Below are 14,891 nucleotides of genomic sequence, written 5' to 3'. Positions count from 1 at the left end.
CAGTGTATAGGAAGCAAGCCTTTGGTGTTCAGACGATATGTTGTTTTTGCCACACTGTTGTTTGAAATTAAACGTTGTGATACGCTTGGTATCTGAATTGAAATCACAATTCTAAATTGTGACACTCCTAATTCATAGTAATAAGTAGGACTAGCAACACTTTACCCAAGGTACACAGAAGAGTGAGGTCAAATAAAAGGCTCATAAATAGTGTGTATATATTTGTTTGTGTATATGTACAGTGACTAGCAAATGTTTGGAGTAACATGTACTGTAAAATGTAATGTACTCAGCTTCCCAGCGCTGAGAAAATAAAAATAATTAATACCCACAATACAGTAGAAAAAGGCTGAGAACAAAGTGTTTTTAGGTAGCCTTTCTTCAGTATGTAATTTAATTGAGAAATGGCAGTTAACAGAAATGGGGAAAGTCAAGTTTAGGTCTAAAAAAAAACAAACATTCTGAGAATTCTGCGCATAGGATTGCTAGAAAAACAAATTAAAACAAATTTTAAAAACAATTAAAACAATTGCTTAATTGGCTTTCAGGTTAAGATGTGGCTCTAGAATGCTACTGTTGATGCACTGTTCTACTGTGCAGTGATGCGTGCACGAATAAATCTGGCTGTATATATGGTTAAATTATATTTCTGTAGTGTGTGGTAAAAATGGTAGAAGTGGTAAAATAATGTGCTTTACAAATAATCTCTATTTTAGTCTCATTTGCCCTTACCTGAGGAAGCCGAACGATTATGGGTTCCTTAGGTATCATACCATAAGTAAAACATTATATAAATTGAATACATTTGAACTTTTATATAATCTAATTATAACCCATTAAATTATGTATGTGTAAATGGCATTAAGAAATCTGAACACTTCCAAAGACTTTTGGAGCGCAATGTAGAGCCCAGTGTCTGAAAGCTGGGCCTCATGTGATATCTTTCCTTTTGATGCTTTGCCAAGCTGTGTAATGCGGCCATCTTAACCTCTTGCTTGTTTTGGGTCCTTGTTGTAACACATGCTCAATTAAAACTAAATCAGGTGACTTGCAAGAACTCTTTATTAGAAAGGGTGTGCCAGTACCTGTGGCAGCCATACATATCCAAGTCATGACATCTCACCACCATGAGTTGGTATGGTTCGGTTCATGGGATGTTCTTTTGGACTCCACACTTTGCTCTTACCATCACTCTGATTAAATTAAAATTTGGAACGGGTTTGGCAGCTAGCTGACAGACCAGTCACAGCAGTGACAAAAGAGCATGCTCTTCCACAGTGAAGTGCAAGAAATGAGGTGTGGGGAGAACGTGGCTTCTTCCTGATTCAGAGAAAAGTGATTATGCAAATAACCTAGCATTCTCTTTAATCATTCATTCGATATCTCACTATGGGAAAGATGTAGACACTGATGTTAGACGACAAGGCCTGGCTTGCAGTCTCCACTTTATTTCATCCCAAATGTGTTCTATTTGGTTGAGTCGTGCAGGCCAGTCAGGTTTATCACCAAACTCTCTCTTCCATGTCTTTATGGACCTTGCTTTGTGCACTGATGCACAGTCATGTTGGAACAGGAAGGGGCCATCCCCAAACTGTTCCTGCCGAGTTGGGAGCAGAAAATTGACCAAAATCACTTCGTATGCTAAAGCATTTAGAGTTTCCTTCACTGAACCCAACTCCTGAAAAACAACCCCACACCATAATGTCAGGTTTCTAGAAATTATATGGACACTACCAACTATATGTACGTTTCTCACTTTTAGCTTAGAATATTCCTGTTTTATGCCCATTCATTTACGTCTGCTGTTGCCAAAAAACAAACAAACAGTAAATTGATGATAGTGTATGATAAAATTCTTTTAAATGATCTAGTATGTCCTACTAATTCCAATAAGTTCCCAAAATTTCCATGGAAAGTTTACATTTTAAGTTCCTGAGCTTTCCCATTTAAGGTTACTGGGAATTTATTGGAAATTTTCCACCCCCTTGCAACCCTGACGAGGTTGAATATGTCTGTTAAAGTAGTTCTTGTTGGCCTAGGCATGTGCTCAGAAATGGCGCCTTTCTTCTCTGTCTCATGGGTAAGAAGGTGGGCGAGGGATTGAGTCTTAGTCGTCCTCCAGATTATCACTTTCACCTGCAAGGGGGGATGGGGAGAAGGGATTGAGGATTCCATATCCATAACCTCCCCCAAAGAGGGCACCAGGGACCTGGAAGACTGTCCTGACTTTTCTGATGGCAGGGGGTCGATGGTGGCCGCGGAGGTCACTAAGTGAAGCTGGACAGCTGCGATGCACTGAAAAGGCGGCTTTACTTAGTGACCTCCGCTTTCTGGGCATGGAGAAAGCTACAAACTTTAAACATAATTAATAAGAAGGATTGCAGTTTTGGTTGACTAAGATTTATTAAATTATTAAATTAAATGTATTCAATTTAAATGATACTTTATATGATTACTACATTTAATTATGGTCTCGTACTACAACTACAGGCAACATCTTGTCTGCTTTTACAGCATATTTCTTTCTTTGTAGGGTATGCCAATCCAGTGGAGGACTGCATGGAAGTACTAACGAGTGCAGTGTACAACTTGGCTAAGCTCTACTTGCACTCTTTCTGTCCGGCCTCCCCTGGTAACTGGGAGCAGGAGCCTGCAGATAATGAGCGAGACAGCAGGGAAGCATCTGGCACCACAGATCATGTGCAGTTCACGGTCTATGCTATACATGGAATTTATTCTGCATGGGTCAGCAGGTAAGAGCAGTGCAGTTATATTTAATTTCACTAAAAAGTCAGACTACTGAAGGTTCTGCCAGGAAATGTTTAGGACAGTTTTAATCAAAGATTATGGAATCTGAACAACATACAGACAAGCAACACTTAACTCCTCTTCTGTATTTAATAAAGAGCCCTTAAAAGTAGAATGATTTATGCTTATATCTGAATGATTGATTATCAGTTATATTAGAGATCAGTTAAGTAGTTAAAGATTGGGTTAAAAGAACATGGTTACAGACCTGTTTATCTCTATTTGAGTGACACTCTTAAATAGAAGAACTCATTCTGTTCAGAGCTGCATAGCAGAATAGTTACAAGGGTGTGACAAGTCTGGCCCTTGTTCTAGGTCATAGTTTTGTTTTTGTTCACTGTGAGACTGCTCTCAGGCTTTCTTCACCATTCCCCATACAGTGTATTATTTACAGCACTGAACATTTCTGCTACCAAAACATTCCGTATATGTAAAGATTGTAAATGATAAGGGCTAGAGCTTGCCATCAGACTGTTTATGTATGTATGGGATCTGTGCCATGTGTTGTATTCTTGTTACAGTGTTGTACCAACAATTACATAACACACTGCCCTTGGTTTCAGGCATTTCATATGATTAATTTTGCCCTATATTTGCCTCAACCACAAGACAGTTCACTTTCTCATTTTATGTAGAGAGTCATTTGTCTCGTTTCTGTTCCTCTAGTTATGAAAAATACTATCTGACATGTGCCCTGACCCACAACGGTCGAAATCTTTTCAAGCCTGTCCAGTCCAAGAAAGTTGGAACTTACAAGAGCTTTTTCTATCACATCAAATGGGATGAACTGTAAGTGATCTATTTATTTTTTTTATTTATTGAATTAGGAGAAGCTGTGTAGAAATGGCAGCTAAATAGCAGCCTTTTCTCATGATGAATCTTCATTCCTGTTCCTTCAGGATCAATTTCCCTATCTCCGTGGCGTTGTTGCCATTAGAGACCATGTTGAGTCTTTCTCTCTATGGCGTTCTAAACCAAAACGCTAGCAACTCCCCTGATTCCAACAAGCAACGTAAAGGACCAGAGCTCCTGGGCAAAGTCTCCATGCCTCTTTTTGACTTCAGGAGGTAAGGCTATAATATGGCATCAAATTATTATGCCAAAGATCGCAAGCAGGGGAAAAACTGTTTCTTTGCTCAAGAAAAAATACACAAATATACTTTTTTACACAAGGTAATGATGCTACACGCTAGCAAAACCACTCGTGGCAAAAATAGAACCGCTTGCGTGAGGAAAATGAGCCCTGCATTAATAAAAAAAAATTACTTTGTACAAAACACATTTTGTCAAGGAAACAACATGGATTATGCAGTTCTGCCAATTTTACGCCATAATATACAACAGAATATTTCACCAGTAAGCCTCACTTGTCATTGGAAAAAGGCTTTTAAAACGCTGTGATAAAGTCTGACTGAGAGACACAGGCAAGGCTAGTTCCTTGCAGATCGGAGCTGCTGATAAAACATGTGCTCTTTTGCTACAGTTTATTATAACAAAATTTTACATCATTATATATTTCTGCCGGAGCCTGTGCCTTTTATAAGATAAACTTTCCTTGTTTAGGTGGTAAAGCCAAGTATTGTTCCCTATTCTGGCTCTTCTTTTTATTTGATATTTTCTTAGCTTTATTAATTGCATGCTGCAGTGTAATCAGTACCTGAAGAAGAAAACATTACTCTGTCATCTGTTCACAGCGGGAGAAAGTTAATGTTAGGAAGGCGATTCTGCTTCTTCTTTAGAGATCCATTTGTTTTGGAGTTGTAACAAACGACTTGTTACTATATAAAGTTTTTTTTTTTATGTATTTGTACATACTAAGTAGTTTTTGAAACCTGTAATTTTACTTTTACTTAAGTATTTTTGGTTTGGTCACCCTTCCCTTCATATTTTTGAGATGAGCATATTAAGACAGGTCTGTTTGTATGTCATGTTATATTTGGTTCTACTACCCAAACAGAGCAGCGCTTCTGATTGGCTGTGAAAAATTCACAATACACTTGAAAGAGGCACAAGGATCATAAAAATAATTAAAATAAATAAATAAATAATAACACATATCCAATAACAGTCTGTGGCTTAACAGGGAAAATTAGAGTAAGACATAAGGAATGGAAAATGACTACCAATCGGAATGTGTGAAAGAGAAACTGTATATAAGGCTTACTGCATCATCTACCACCCAGTTGTTATTTACCCAGGTCTGTTATTACAATATCCAACAGGCTATAAGCTGATGCTATTCAGATTCATGATGCTATTCGCTCCATGGCCGGTAGGTCTGCCCCTACTGACTATTTTTCTATCAATTATTTTCTGTGATTAGTTTATTAATCGAAATGATTTATTTTCTCCCAAAAATGTTTGATTTAAAAATAATATAAATAATGTAATGTATAAATAATATATATAATGAAGGTTTACATATTAACCTATTACTGTTTGTTTAAACAAGAACTTCAGCATGTGCTAATCAGCAGTGCAGTGGGAGACTTCTTATGAAAGTGTATGTGACCTATTGTATTTATGCCATTACCTACACAAAGAAATGTGCTTTAAATAATGGCTGAATGTCCACTTGTTAAATAATGGCCACTTGTGTTGATTTGGGCGTGTGTGTGTAACTTTAGTACATTTTTTAATTAACTACTTTTACTTTGAGTAAATTTGTAGAACAGTAACTTGTACTTAAGTAAAAGTAATAGTAAAGTAATAGTAGTTCTACTTGAGTATATTAGAGAATATTACTCTGCCATAAACAAGACATTTTACCCATCTGTAATGTACTCTTTGGAATGTATTACAAAATGTTAATACCTAGAGCATTTACTAGAAGCTAGAAGACTTTGCATAATAAACTATGTTTATAAAGGGTTACATGTAGATAGTTTTTAAGCTTCTGCTGCCTCTTTAACCATTATCAACAGGCTGGAATATTTACCTTAATTGTAGGGCCAACAAGTATCTTATTTTGAGATTCTGGTCCTTGATTACATCACACTGCAAATATCTCAATTTACCACATCCCAAAGGTATTCTATTGGAATCAGATTCAGTGACTGGGAAGGCCAGATGTAAAGTGTTTTTTAAAGTACAGGATTTGTTCAGTTATTTTCACTTAGAAAATCAATATATCTTAATTTAAACAGGGGGTGTTCAATGTTTTGTATACGATTTATTTAATTTGACACAGTATATGACTAATAAACTGATCAAATTTGGTATTAAGTTTTGGGTGGTTGCTTCTGTTACAACTAAATACACGTTGAATGCTATTCCCTAGGAAAAGATGACAGTAGGTCGCTTCTTCAGCTGTTAATGGACAATGTTGTGCATCTGGTGGTGCCTTTTCTAAGCAAAGGAAGAAATGTTACGACAGCCAATGCCTACATAGTGAAGAAAACAGTATTCCCTGTTTCTATTAATAATGACTTAAAGAAACTGTCCGGCATTTCCCAACACTAAAGTCGGCATTGGTTATATGAATCAAATGGTGAGACTGTATTTGGTAAACGCCTGCAAAGTTACTTGAAAAACATAAGCCAATGCTGAAAGGAGCCTTTCAGGAGGTTTAGTTGGGATCACACTTGGACTATTGCTCTGGGCTGTTGGTAAAGTCACATAGGGAAAAAAAGACCAATACAGAAGAAAGTGTAGGAAAGGTGGTTTTGCAAAGTTGTCGTTAGTTGGCCTATGGTGTGTCATGACGCTGTAGTTCAGTGACTCCTGCAATATGTAAATCATTTTTGCGTTAAGTGTTTACAAAAGATTAATACAGGTTGTTAGTTATCTGACTTGATACATTTCTAATTATAGGAATCTTCAAAAATACATATTATGCTCCAAATACATAAATAAATAATAAAACTAAATAAATCGCTAAATAAATAAACAAATATAAGGAACAAAACACAAAAATAAAGAATTACAGCTGTCTGTTAATATAGCTTCATGATAATATTGGGAAACTGTTCTTTTTTTTTTTCTTTTTTTTTGCAAAACCAATATTGAGTAGGCTACAGTAAACCATTACTTTTTTTTTTTTTTTACATGGAATTGAATGCTACATGAAATAGCACCATCTTATGTCAGTAACAGCTTCATTGAATGAAGAATCAACAGTGTTTTGACTACCAAACCGTAGGGTTTACATTCTTTTAGTGCTATCTTTAAAGGCAGTGTGAAATATTACAGCATATAATATGGCATAAACTACTAGAACGGCTTCCATGTCTAAACATATTTCGTATAGACTTCATTTTGGTTGGTAATTTTCTTGTTCGTTACCATGGTAGTGTTTTCAGTTCTGTGGGGAAGCTATATCTTTAAGTTTTGTCTCTGTAACCGTTTTAATGTATTATAATCATTATGAACTACTAAAACATTATTAACGTTTTTTAGAGTGCTGTCACATGGAACCAAGCTCCTGAGTTTGTGGATGTCTCCTCAGTCTTTCCCAACTGGAGCTGGTGGAAAGCGGAGGGGCCTGACCGAGCGAATCATACTTCAGGTATTCTGTGACTCTCAAATTGTACCATGCTTTCACACACAAACACATACACACACACACTCCTAATTCCATGTAATGAGCGCATATTGTACCTTGCACAGGTGGATTTCCCCAGTCCTTCAGTAGATGTGGTCTATGTGGACCCTGAAGAGATTAAGTGCCCTGACCCTAAATCTCTAGAGACGCCTGATCCAGACATCTGGAGACGAATAGAGAAGCTCTGTGCGCAGGCATCAGCTTTTGGGTATGAGCACAGAATGGTTGTAATAATGGTCCCTATAGTAGTACATGTATACTATTCTGGTTTGTATTCACATGATTCTTTATGATGAATATGTTGTTCATGTTAATTGTGTAGAGTTGGAGTAAGTTTTGGGAAGGGTAGCTTTGCCAGCAGAGATTTCATTCATTAGAAAAAGCTGTGGTGGGAAAAGCGTTAATGTGTTAACTTTAAGGGTTAAATTTTAGCAACTAAAACAACCAGCTAATATTTAGCTATGGTCTGACTATAGGTAGCACTATGAGCTATTAAGAAGACAGTAGAGCACAAATGATGGACAGTATTTTTAGACTTGGCTTGTTTATATTCAGGGTCTTAAAAGGAGATTTTAGAGGTATGAAAAAACTAAATAATTGTGAATTATTAGTGCATCTGAACCTACTAACGTTTTCTTCTTTGGAACAATTACTTTACTGCAATAATTACCAACGTTTTTCTCCTTTAAAGAATACCGAGCCCACAAAAGTATTTTTTTTTTTTCTGAACTATGCATAGTTTTTAATACTTAAATGTATAAGGTGGTATTTGCAATGGAAGGAAGATGGTTGTTGTAGACCTTAAATTATGTACTTAAAAAAAAAAACAAACAAACATTGAGCTAGAACACACAGCACTTTCAGGCTGATGGAGGTTGTCAAACAGTGCTCAGCTTTAGAGTTTGGGTAGTCCATGCTCCGGGTCCCTAGGGTCCTGGTTTAATGAAGCTCTAGCAGAATGAACTCCGCTTTGCTACACATTTGCATAGTTTATAAGGTGCTGGATCCCTCAGCTCTGAAGCAGATCCAACATTTAGGCTGTGTTCTGGTTTTTATGGGTTTGTGGGTCACTTATTCATCACCTCACTCACTTCTTTCCTCTCACAGACTGACACGGGCAGACAGACAGCTGCTTTGGGACCATCGACACCACTGCTGCGGCCATGAGCACAGCCTGCCCAAGATCTTAGCCAGTGCGCCCAGCTGGGACTGGGGCAGTTTGGGGGAGATCCACACACTCCTGCACCATTGGCCCTCACTCTCTCCTGTCTCTGCTCTGGAGCTGCTGGATTTAAAGTATGTACTGCAGTTGCCAATTGAGACTTTGGCCAGTCAGGAACTCTAATTTTGATGAAAGTTTAAAATGATCTGATCTCTTCTTACTTTTCATCTCTTCTTCCTTTGTCTTTATTGTTTTGTGCATACCCACCTATGGAACATATTCTTATTAAAGAATGATTCTACACTGCTTTCTAAGAGGAAGATTTACTAAAAGAGGCATTGATTACTGGCGATCTGCTAATAGAATTCATAGAATTTACCCTATATAGGCACATGGCTGTAGAACAAAAGGTAATGTAGCCTCTGTCTTTTTTAAGCTATATTTTTATATTTTAGTGTAGTATACTAGTATACATTTCTTGGTGGGTGGTGCTGTTTTTCCCAAGTCAAGTCAAGTCAAGTCAAGTCAAGTGGGTTTTATTGTCATTTCAACTACATACAGAGTACACAGTGAAACGAAACAACGTTCCTCCAGGACCATGGTGCAACATAGACAGTGCATACAAGACACAAGTGCAACACAAACAAAAAGTTATAATACACTTATAATAAAACAGGTAAACGCATAGCACCAAATTCTGGGTTTAGGGTCAGTGCTTGAGTTAGTTGCTTCAGATGTCTGATTGAACTATGACTTTTGTGAAATTCTTCAGAATAATATGTCAAACTATATGACAAATATTTAAATTTGTCAGAATGACAGACAGAATGTGAAATGTTACATTGCACCTCCCAGCTGCACTTGAAATTCTGCTCCCTGTGTTTCAAGTTAGGTCTATTAACAAATCTTATATATTTTCAGCTGTTTGCAATAAACCAGTCAAACAAAAACTGTTAAACTTAATGGCTTAACATATATTCAGAGTGATTTCTCCAGTTTAATTGCCACTTTTGTTTGACTACTGCAGTCTCAGAATAATCAATCAATAAAATCTCTTATTAGAGCACACATTTGCAAATCATGGGCTTCATAAGGTTCATAAAGTGCATCAGGTGTCCTTAAGATAAAACGCATCAACACAAAGCCCCTCCTTTTGTGCCAGAATGCTGTGTTTTGATTAGTGACTGACATTGTCATCCTAACCTGTTAAAGAGAAACATGGAGGCACAGAGAAGGAAAACACACTAGTCCAGATATATCAAGGCCAGACACATAATAGTTGTCCAAAAAAATTTGAGAAGATATTGTTGAATTTCACAAACAAGGAAAAACATACAAAAAGAAAGCAACAGCACTGAATCCAGTTGCTCCAGTTGGGAGCAGAGTTTAGTTAACATTGGCTACACAACCTAGAAATGGCAGAAAGATGAAGCCATCACTGTCTGCCACCAGATTCCTGATGAGTCAGTTGGTCAAAAACCTTTGAGTGACTGCAGAAGACCTGTGGCAAGAATTGGTGGTAGCAGGCACAGTCGCCTGATCTGAACCATAAAAATTCTAAATGAATTAGATTTGAATATTAGTGAACCTGGAACGCATTTCCCGTGAGGAATGGGATACGATTCTTCAAGAATGCTGCTAGAAACATGTTTCTGGCTATGCATCACGGTTCTGTTTTGCAGCAGGTCATAACAGCAAAAGAGTGCTCCCCTACGTACTAAAAACACTTGTCATGAAGCTTGTCCAATTCTGAGACTGGAAAAAGCAATTGTTATATTGGTTTTGTTGAGCTATTTTAATGGTTCTTGCCAACAGCAAGAATTTTGTCAATTGTACTATTAAACCTACTTTGCAGTGGGGGTTAAGTGCAAATGTACATCTCATTATATAAATACAGTAACGGGCTACTTTACATGGTCATGTCTCGTTATGTCTCTGCTGCGTGTGCAGGTTTGCAGATACAGAGGTTCGGAGCAAGGCTGTGAGCTGGATAGAGAGCTGTAGTGATGATGAAATAACTGACTACTTGCCTCAGCTTGTACAGGTACATAAATGCACACAAACAAAAACCCAAACTCAACATCATAATACGTTTTCCCATTTGATGTTTGCTACTTAGCCTATTTAAAGTATCAGTGCCATTTTTGCAGGCTCTGAAGTTTGAATGCCACCTAAAGAACTCTTTGGTGATGTTCCTGTTGTCCCGAGCACAAAGAAACATCAACATTGCACACTTCCTTTACTGGTTAGTACTTAGTGCTCTGGTCATGACTTTTTTTTCTCTTTCAAAATACATTAAGATATTAAGCGTTATGAGATGTGTGGGCCACAAAGCGGAGTTCTCACTGCTGTCATTTGCGTCCAGGCTGCTCAGAGATGCAGTGCAGGACCCACCATTTGGCCAGCGCTACAGCCATGTGCTGGGGGCATTGCTGTGCTTGTGTGGTACTGGGCTGAGGGCAGAACTGGAGAAGCAGACACAACTGGTGCAGCTTCTGGGAGCTCTTGCCGAAAAGGTGCGGCAGGCCAGTAGCTCTAACCGTCAGGTAAGGAACAATTGCTAGATTTACATTCTCTAGTTGTTCTACTTGGTGTGCCTTGTGTACATCCGTGTTCTTTGCTTAAGGTGGTGCTCCAGGAAGGCCTGGAGAGAGTACAGTCTTTCTTCCAGAGGAGCAACTGCAGACTCCCTCTCAGCCCCAGCTTAGTCGCCAAGAAACTCAATGTAAAGGTGAGTACTTACCAAACTAAACTGTCATGGTATCTAGCTGTACTGTGAAAGGAGATGGATGTACTTTATATTGGGCATGGGATTTTCGAAATTTATTTGGTGTGTGTGTGTGTGTGTGTGTGTGTGTGTGTGTGTGTGTGTAATGTAGAATATTGGTCTATCTAGCAGTGCTTTTCTTCTTTCTTTTCTGAAACTAGACCTGCTCCTTCTTCAACTCCAATGCAGTTCCACTTAAGCTCACCCTGATCAATGCAGACCCTCTGGGAGAAGAGATTAATGTCATGTTTAAGGTGGGGAGCAGTGAAGATGTGTATGAGCTACAATATTAACATGATTTTACCATTTGACTCTCTGTTAAAACTTGTTTTGTTTTAAGTTTTTGATGTTATTATCTTTTTTTTAAATCATCACTGTCCAATGAAAAACACGTATCCCCAAAATGGTAACTTTTCAGGAGAAGGTAAAAATGTTCACAATTTTAAATGGAAGTCAATGTAAAACAAGAGTTTATTCCAAGTAATTTTTAGCTTTTCTATTGATATAATTATCCAGAATCATTTACACATTTAACAGAGCAGCAACAGGGTTCAAACTAAAAACTAAAAAAAAATTGGGACACATGTTTTTCAATGGACAGCAGGGATATGTTCAAAATGTTATGTTCTGTTATATTCAGTGAAATTTTATATTTGGTTGAGATCCCTCTACTGAGATGAATATCTACAGGAAGACTTCAATACTCAAACTACTCAAACACTTAAATAGATTACAGCATGTAATTATTTATGTACAGCATTACAGTTTTAGGCTAGATTGGTTACAAGATTGGATTGGATTCATGATTTTAATTTTTTTCCCCCTCCAATTTCTTGTTGTCATTTCTTCTTGTTATATTTTAGCCATATGCCCTCTGGTGGCAGAAACAGGAATCTTGCTTCTGCTGAGAGTTAGAGATATTATATATTAGAAAATAGAGTTGTTGTGAATTTGTTAATGTTTTTGAAGCTGTTATTTATATTTTAGGGTAATAAGTAAAATGTGCAATCATATAAACAGGTTGGAGAGGACTTGAGGCAAGACATGTTGGCGCTACAGATGATTCGGATCATGGATAGGATCTGGCTGCAAGAAGGTCTGGACCTGCGGATTATCAACTTTAAATGCATTTCGACTGGAAAAGACAAAGGTATGTGAAATGTTTGGGGTGCTGAGCATTATTTGTCTTTGGAAAAGATGTATTAAGTTAGTCAGTCATTTGGTGACAGATTTGTAATTGCTTGCTCAGGCATGGTGGAGCTAGTCTCATCATCAGAAACGTTAAGGAAGATTCAAGTAGAGTATGGGGTCACTGGATCCTTTAAGGACAAGCCTCTTGCTGAGTGGCTACGGAAGTACAATCCTGCTGAAGACGAGTATGAGAAGGTAACTAAAGACTCATTAACTCAGCACAAATCCATTAACAAATGTTCTCTTTATGATTTGTTAATTTTGTTTGTGGGTTAAAAGAAAAGGAGATGGTTTTCAGACAAGACTATACGTAGCGAATTCTCTCTAGGCATTAATAGAAAACGTTAATGTTTTACAGTATACCTGCTAGATCTCTGCATTGCCTGCTGTCCTTAATCATTTTCTCACATGGCTGTATTGTTAGTTTTGCTGATGCAGCTCCTTAAGTCCTTAATTAAGCTCAAGATATCTTTTCGTCTTTGTTTTTCTGCAGGCTTCTGAAAACTTCATCTACTCATGTGCAGGCTGCTGTGTGGCCACCTACCTGCTAGGCATCTGTGACCGTCACAATGACAACATCATGCTGCGATCAACGGGACACATGTTCCACATTGACTTTGGCAAGTTTCTTGGCCATGCACAGATGATTGGGAGTTTTAAAAGGTGAATGTGGATCCATTACACTATTCATCTAGGATATTTAAAAATGTGTGTTACTTACATTACTATTTAAATTTTTGGATCAGTGCTTTGATAAGACTTTCATCAAAAATGTCCAGGGACCGGGCCCCGTTTGTCCTAACTTCTGACATGGCCTACGTCATCAATGGCGGAGAAAGGCCCACCAGCCGTTTCCAGCTCTTCATTGACCTGTGCTCCCAAGCCTACAATCTCATCCGCAAACACTCCAGCCTTTTCCTCAATCTTCTCTCTCTGGTAATGCACTCAGATACTGGATGAAAAGATACTGTATAAGGAAAATAGAATTTTAAGTACTGCTAAGTAATAAGAGAAGTGCAGTTCCTGTCACTACTATACCCTAATTAACATGTTAGATAAGAATAATTACTTGCAGTTGTATCTTCATAACATTTTAGTAAAAATATTCTGATTTGTGACAATGACAGATGATGCATTCAGGCTTACCTGAGCTGACAGGTGCTCAAGACCTGAAATATGTGTACGACGCTTTGCAGCCTCAGACTACAGATGCAGAAGCCACTATTTTCTTCACAAGGTATAGTATGTTTGTTGTAAATTTGACTTATTTATGAACTACCTTTGACGTTTTCCAAGTTTTTAAAAACAAACTACAACCAAATCCATTTGCGGATTAAAAGATACTTGCTCCACCCTACAACTACCTTTAGTTCTAGAACTGCATTAGTTATTGTTGCTATTAGCCAGTCAAATTTAAGCATGCATTTGACAAGATAAACACTTGGTCACTGGGGGATGCTGTTCAAGTATAGTTATTGTGAACAGTGTACAGATGAAAGTTTGGTGGCATGTGATTCAGTTCAAGGTTCTGAACAACTCAGAAGTAAGTAACAGTAACTCATGTCAGACAGTAAGATGCAGAATTGATAAGCTGCAATTCTCGAACAAATAAGTTTTATGATCAAAAGGTCAGTCTGAGCCTCAGTGAACGTATTGGTTGTACAGAAATTGTATTAATGATCAAACTTGGTTCCAGATTTTCTATCCTGTATGAGAAATTATTTTTTCCCTCCTGACAGAACTGGTGTAACTGTGCCATGTTTGTAGGCCGCACATGCCTTTTCTGCTTTGCCCATACATTTTCAAAAGGATTGAGATCAGGGTTTTGTGATGGCCACTCCAAAACATTGATTTTGTTATCCTTAAGCCACTTTGTAACCAGTTTGGCAGTATGCTTTGGGTCATTGTCCATTTGGAATACCCATTTGCGCCCAAGCTTTAACTTCCTGGCTGATGTCTTGAGATGTTGCTTCAGTATTTCCACATAATGTTCTTTCCTCATGATGCCATCTATTTTGTGAAATGCACAACTCCTGCAGCAAAACAACCCTATAACGTGATGCTGCCACCACCGTGTTTCACATTTGAGAAGGTGTTCTCAGGCTTGCAAGCTTCCCCCTTTTTCCTCCAAATGTAACAATGGTCATTATGGCCAAACAGTTTAATTTTAGTTTTGTCTGACCACAGACAATGTTCTTTTCTCATGATGCCATCTATTTTGTGAAATGCACAAAACTCCTGCAGCAAAACAACTCTATAACGTGATGCTGCCACCACCGTGTTTCACATTTGAGAAGGTGTTCTCAGGCTTGCAAGCTTCCCCCTTTTTCCTCCAAATGTAACAATGGTCATTATGGCCAAACAGTTTAATTTTAGTTTTGTCTGACCACAGGACATTAAGGTCTTTGTTCCTGTGTGCA

At 37.8% G+C, this 14,891-nt stretch overlaps 1 protein-coding gene across 2 annotated transcripts in view; it reads left to right on the top strand.

Moving 5' to 3' along the window:
• The window catches only part of pik3c2a (phosphatidylinositol-4-phosphate 3-kinase, catalytic subunit type 2 alpha), a 47,785-nt gene that overhangs the window by 22,319 nt on the left and 10,575 nt on the right, over nucleotides 1-14,891 (top strand). For both annotated transcript variants that reach the window (XM_072695932.1, XM_072695933.1), the window contains exons 11-26: nucleotides 2,534-2,753; nucleotides 3,475-3,597; nucleotides 3,708-3,875; nucleotides 7,207-7,315; nucleotides 7,417-7,559; nucleotides 8,459-8,647; nucleotides 10,464-10,557; nucleotides 10,664-10,758; nucleotides 10,879-11,059; nucleotides 11,140-11,244; nucleotides 11,442-11,534; nucleotides 12,301-12,430; nucleotides 12,530-12,666; nucleotides 12,965-13,134; nucleotides 13,251-13,407; nucleotides 13,599-13,708. In XM_072695932.1, coding sequence (XP_072552033.1) covers nucleotides 2,534-2,753; nucleotides 3,475-3,597; nucleotides 3,708-3,875; nucleotides 7,207-7,315; nucleotides 7,417-7,559; nucleotides 8,459-8,647; nucleotides 10,464-10,557; nucleotides 10,664-10,758; nucleotides 10,879-11,059; nucleotides 11,140-11,244; nucleotides 11,442-11,534; nucleotides 12,301-12,430; nucleotides 12,530-12,666; nucleotides 12,965-13,134; nucleotides 13,251-13,407; nucleotides 13,599-13,708 — 2,224 coding nt within the window. The remainder of the gene's footprint in view (nucleotides 1-2,533; nucleotides 2,754-3,474; nucleotides 3,598-3,707; nucleotides 3,876-7,206; nucleotides 7,316-7,416; nucleotides 7,560-8,458; nucleotides 8,648-10,463; nucleotides 10,558-10,663; nucleotides 10,759-10,878; nucleotides 11,060-11,139; nucleotides 11,245-11,441; nucleotides 11,535-12,300; nucleotides 12,431-12,529; nucleotides 12,667-12,964; nucleotides 13,135-13,250; nucleotides 13,408-13,598; nucleotides 13,709-14,891) is intronic.

This window comes from Salminus brasiliensis, chromosome 13, assembly GCF_030463535.1.
Source record: "Salminus brasiliensis chromosome 13, fSalBra1.hap2, whole genome shotgun sequence".
In the NCBI taxonomy this organism is placed as follows: domain Eukaryota; kingdom Metazoa; phylum Chordata; class Actinopteri; order Characiformes; family Bryconidae; genus Salminus; species Salminus brasiliensis.
Note: the sequence above shows the minus strand (reverse complement) of the source record. Positions and strands in the feature narration are given on the sequence as shown.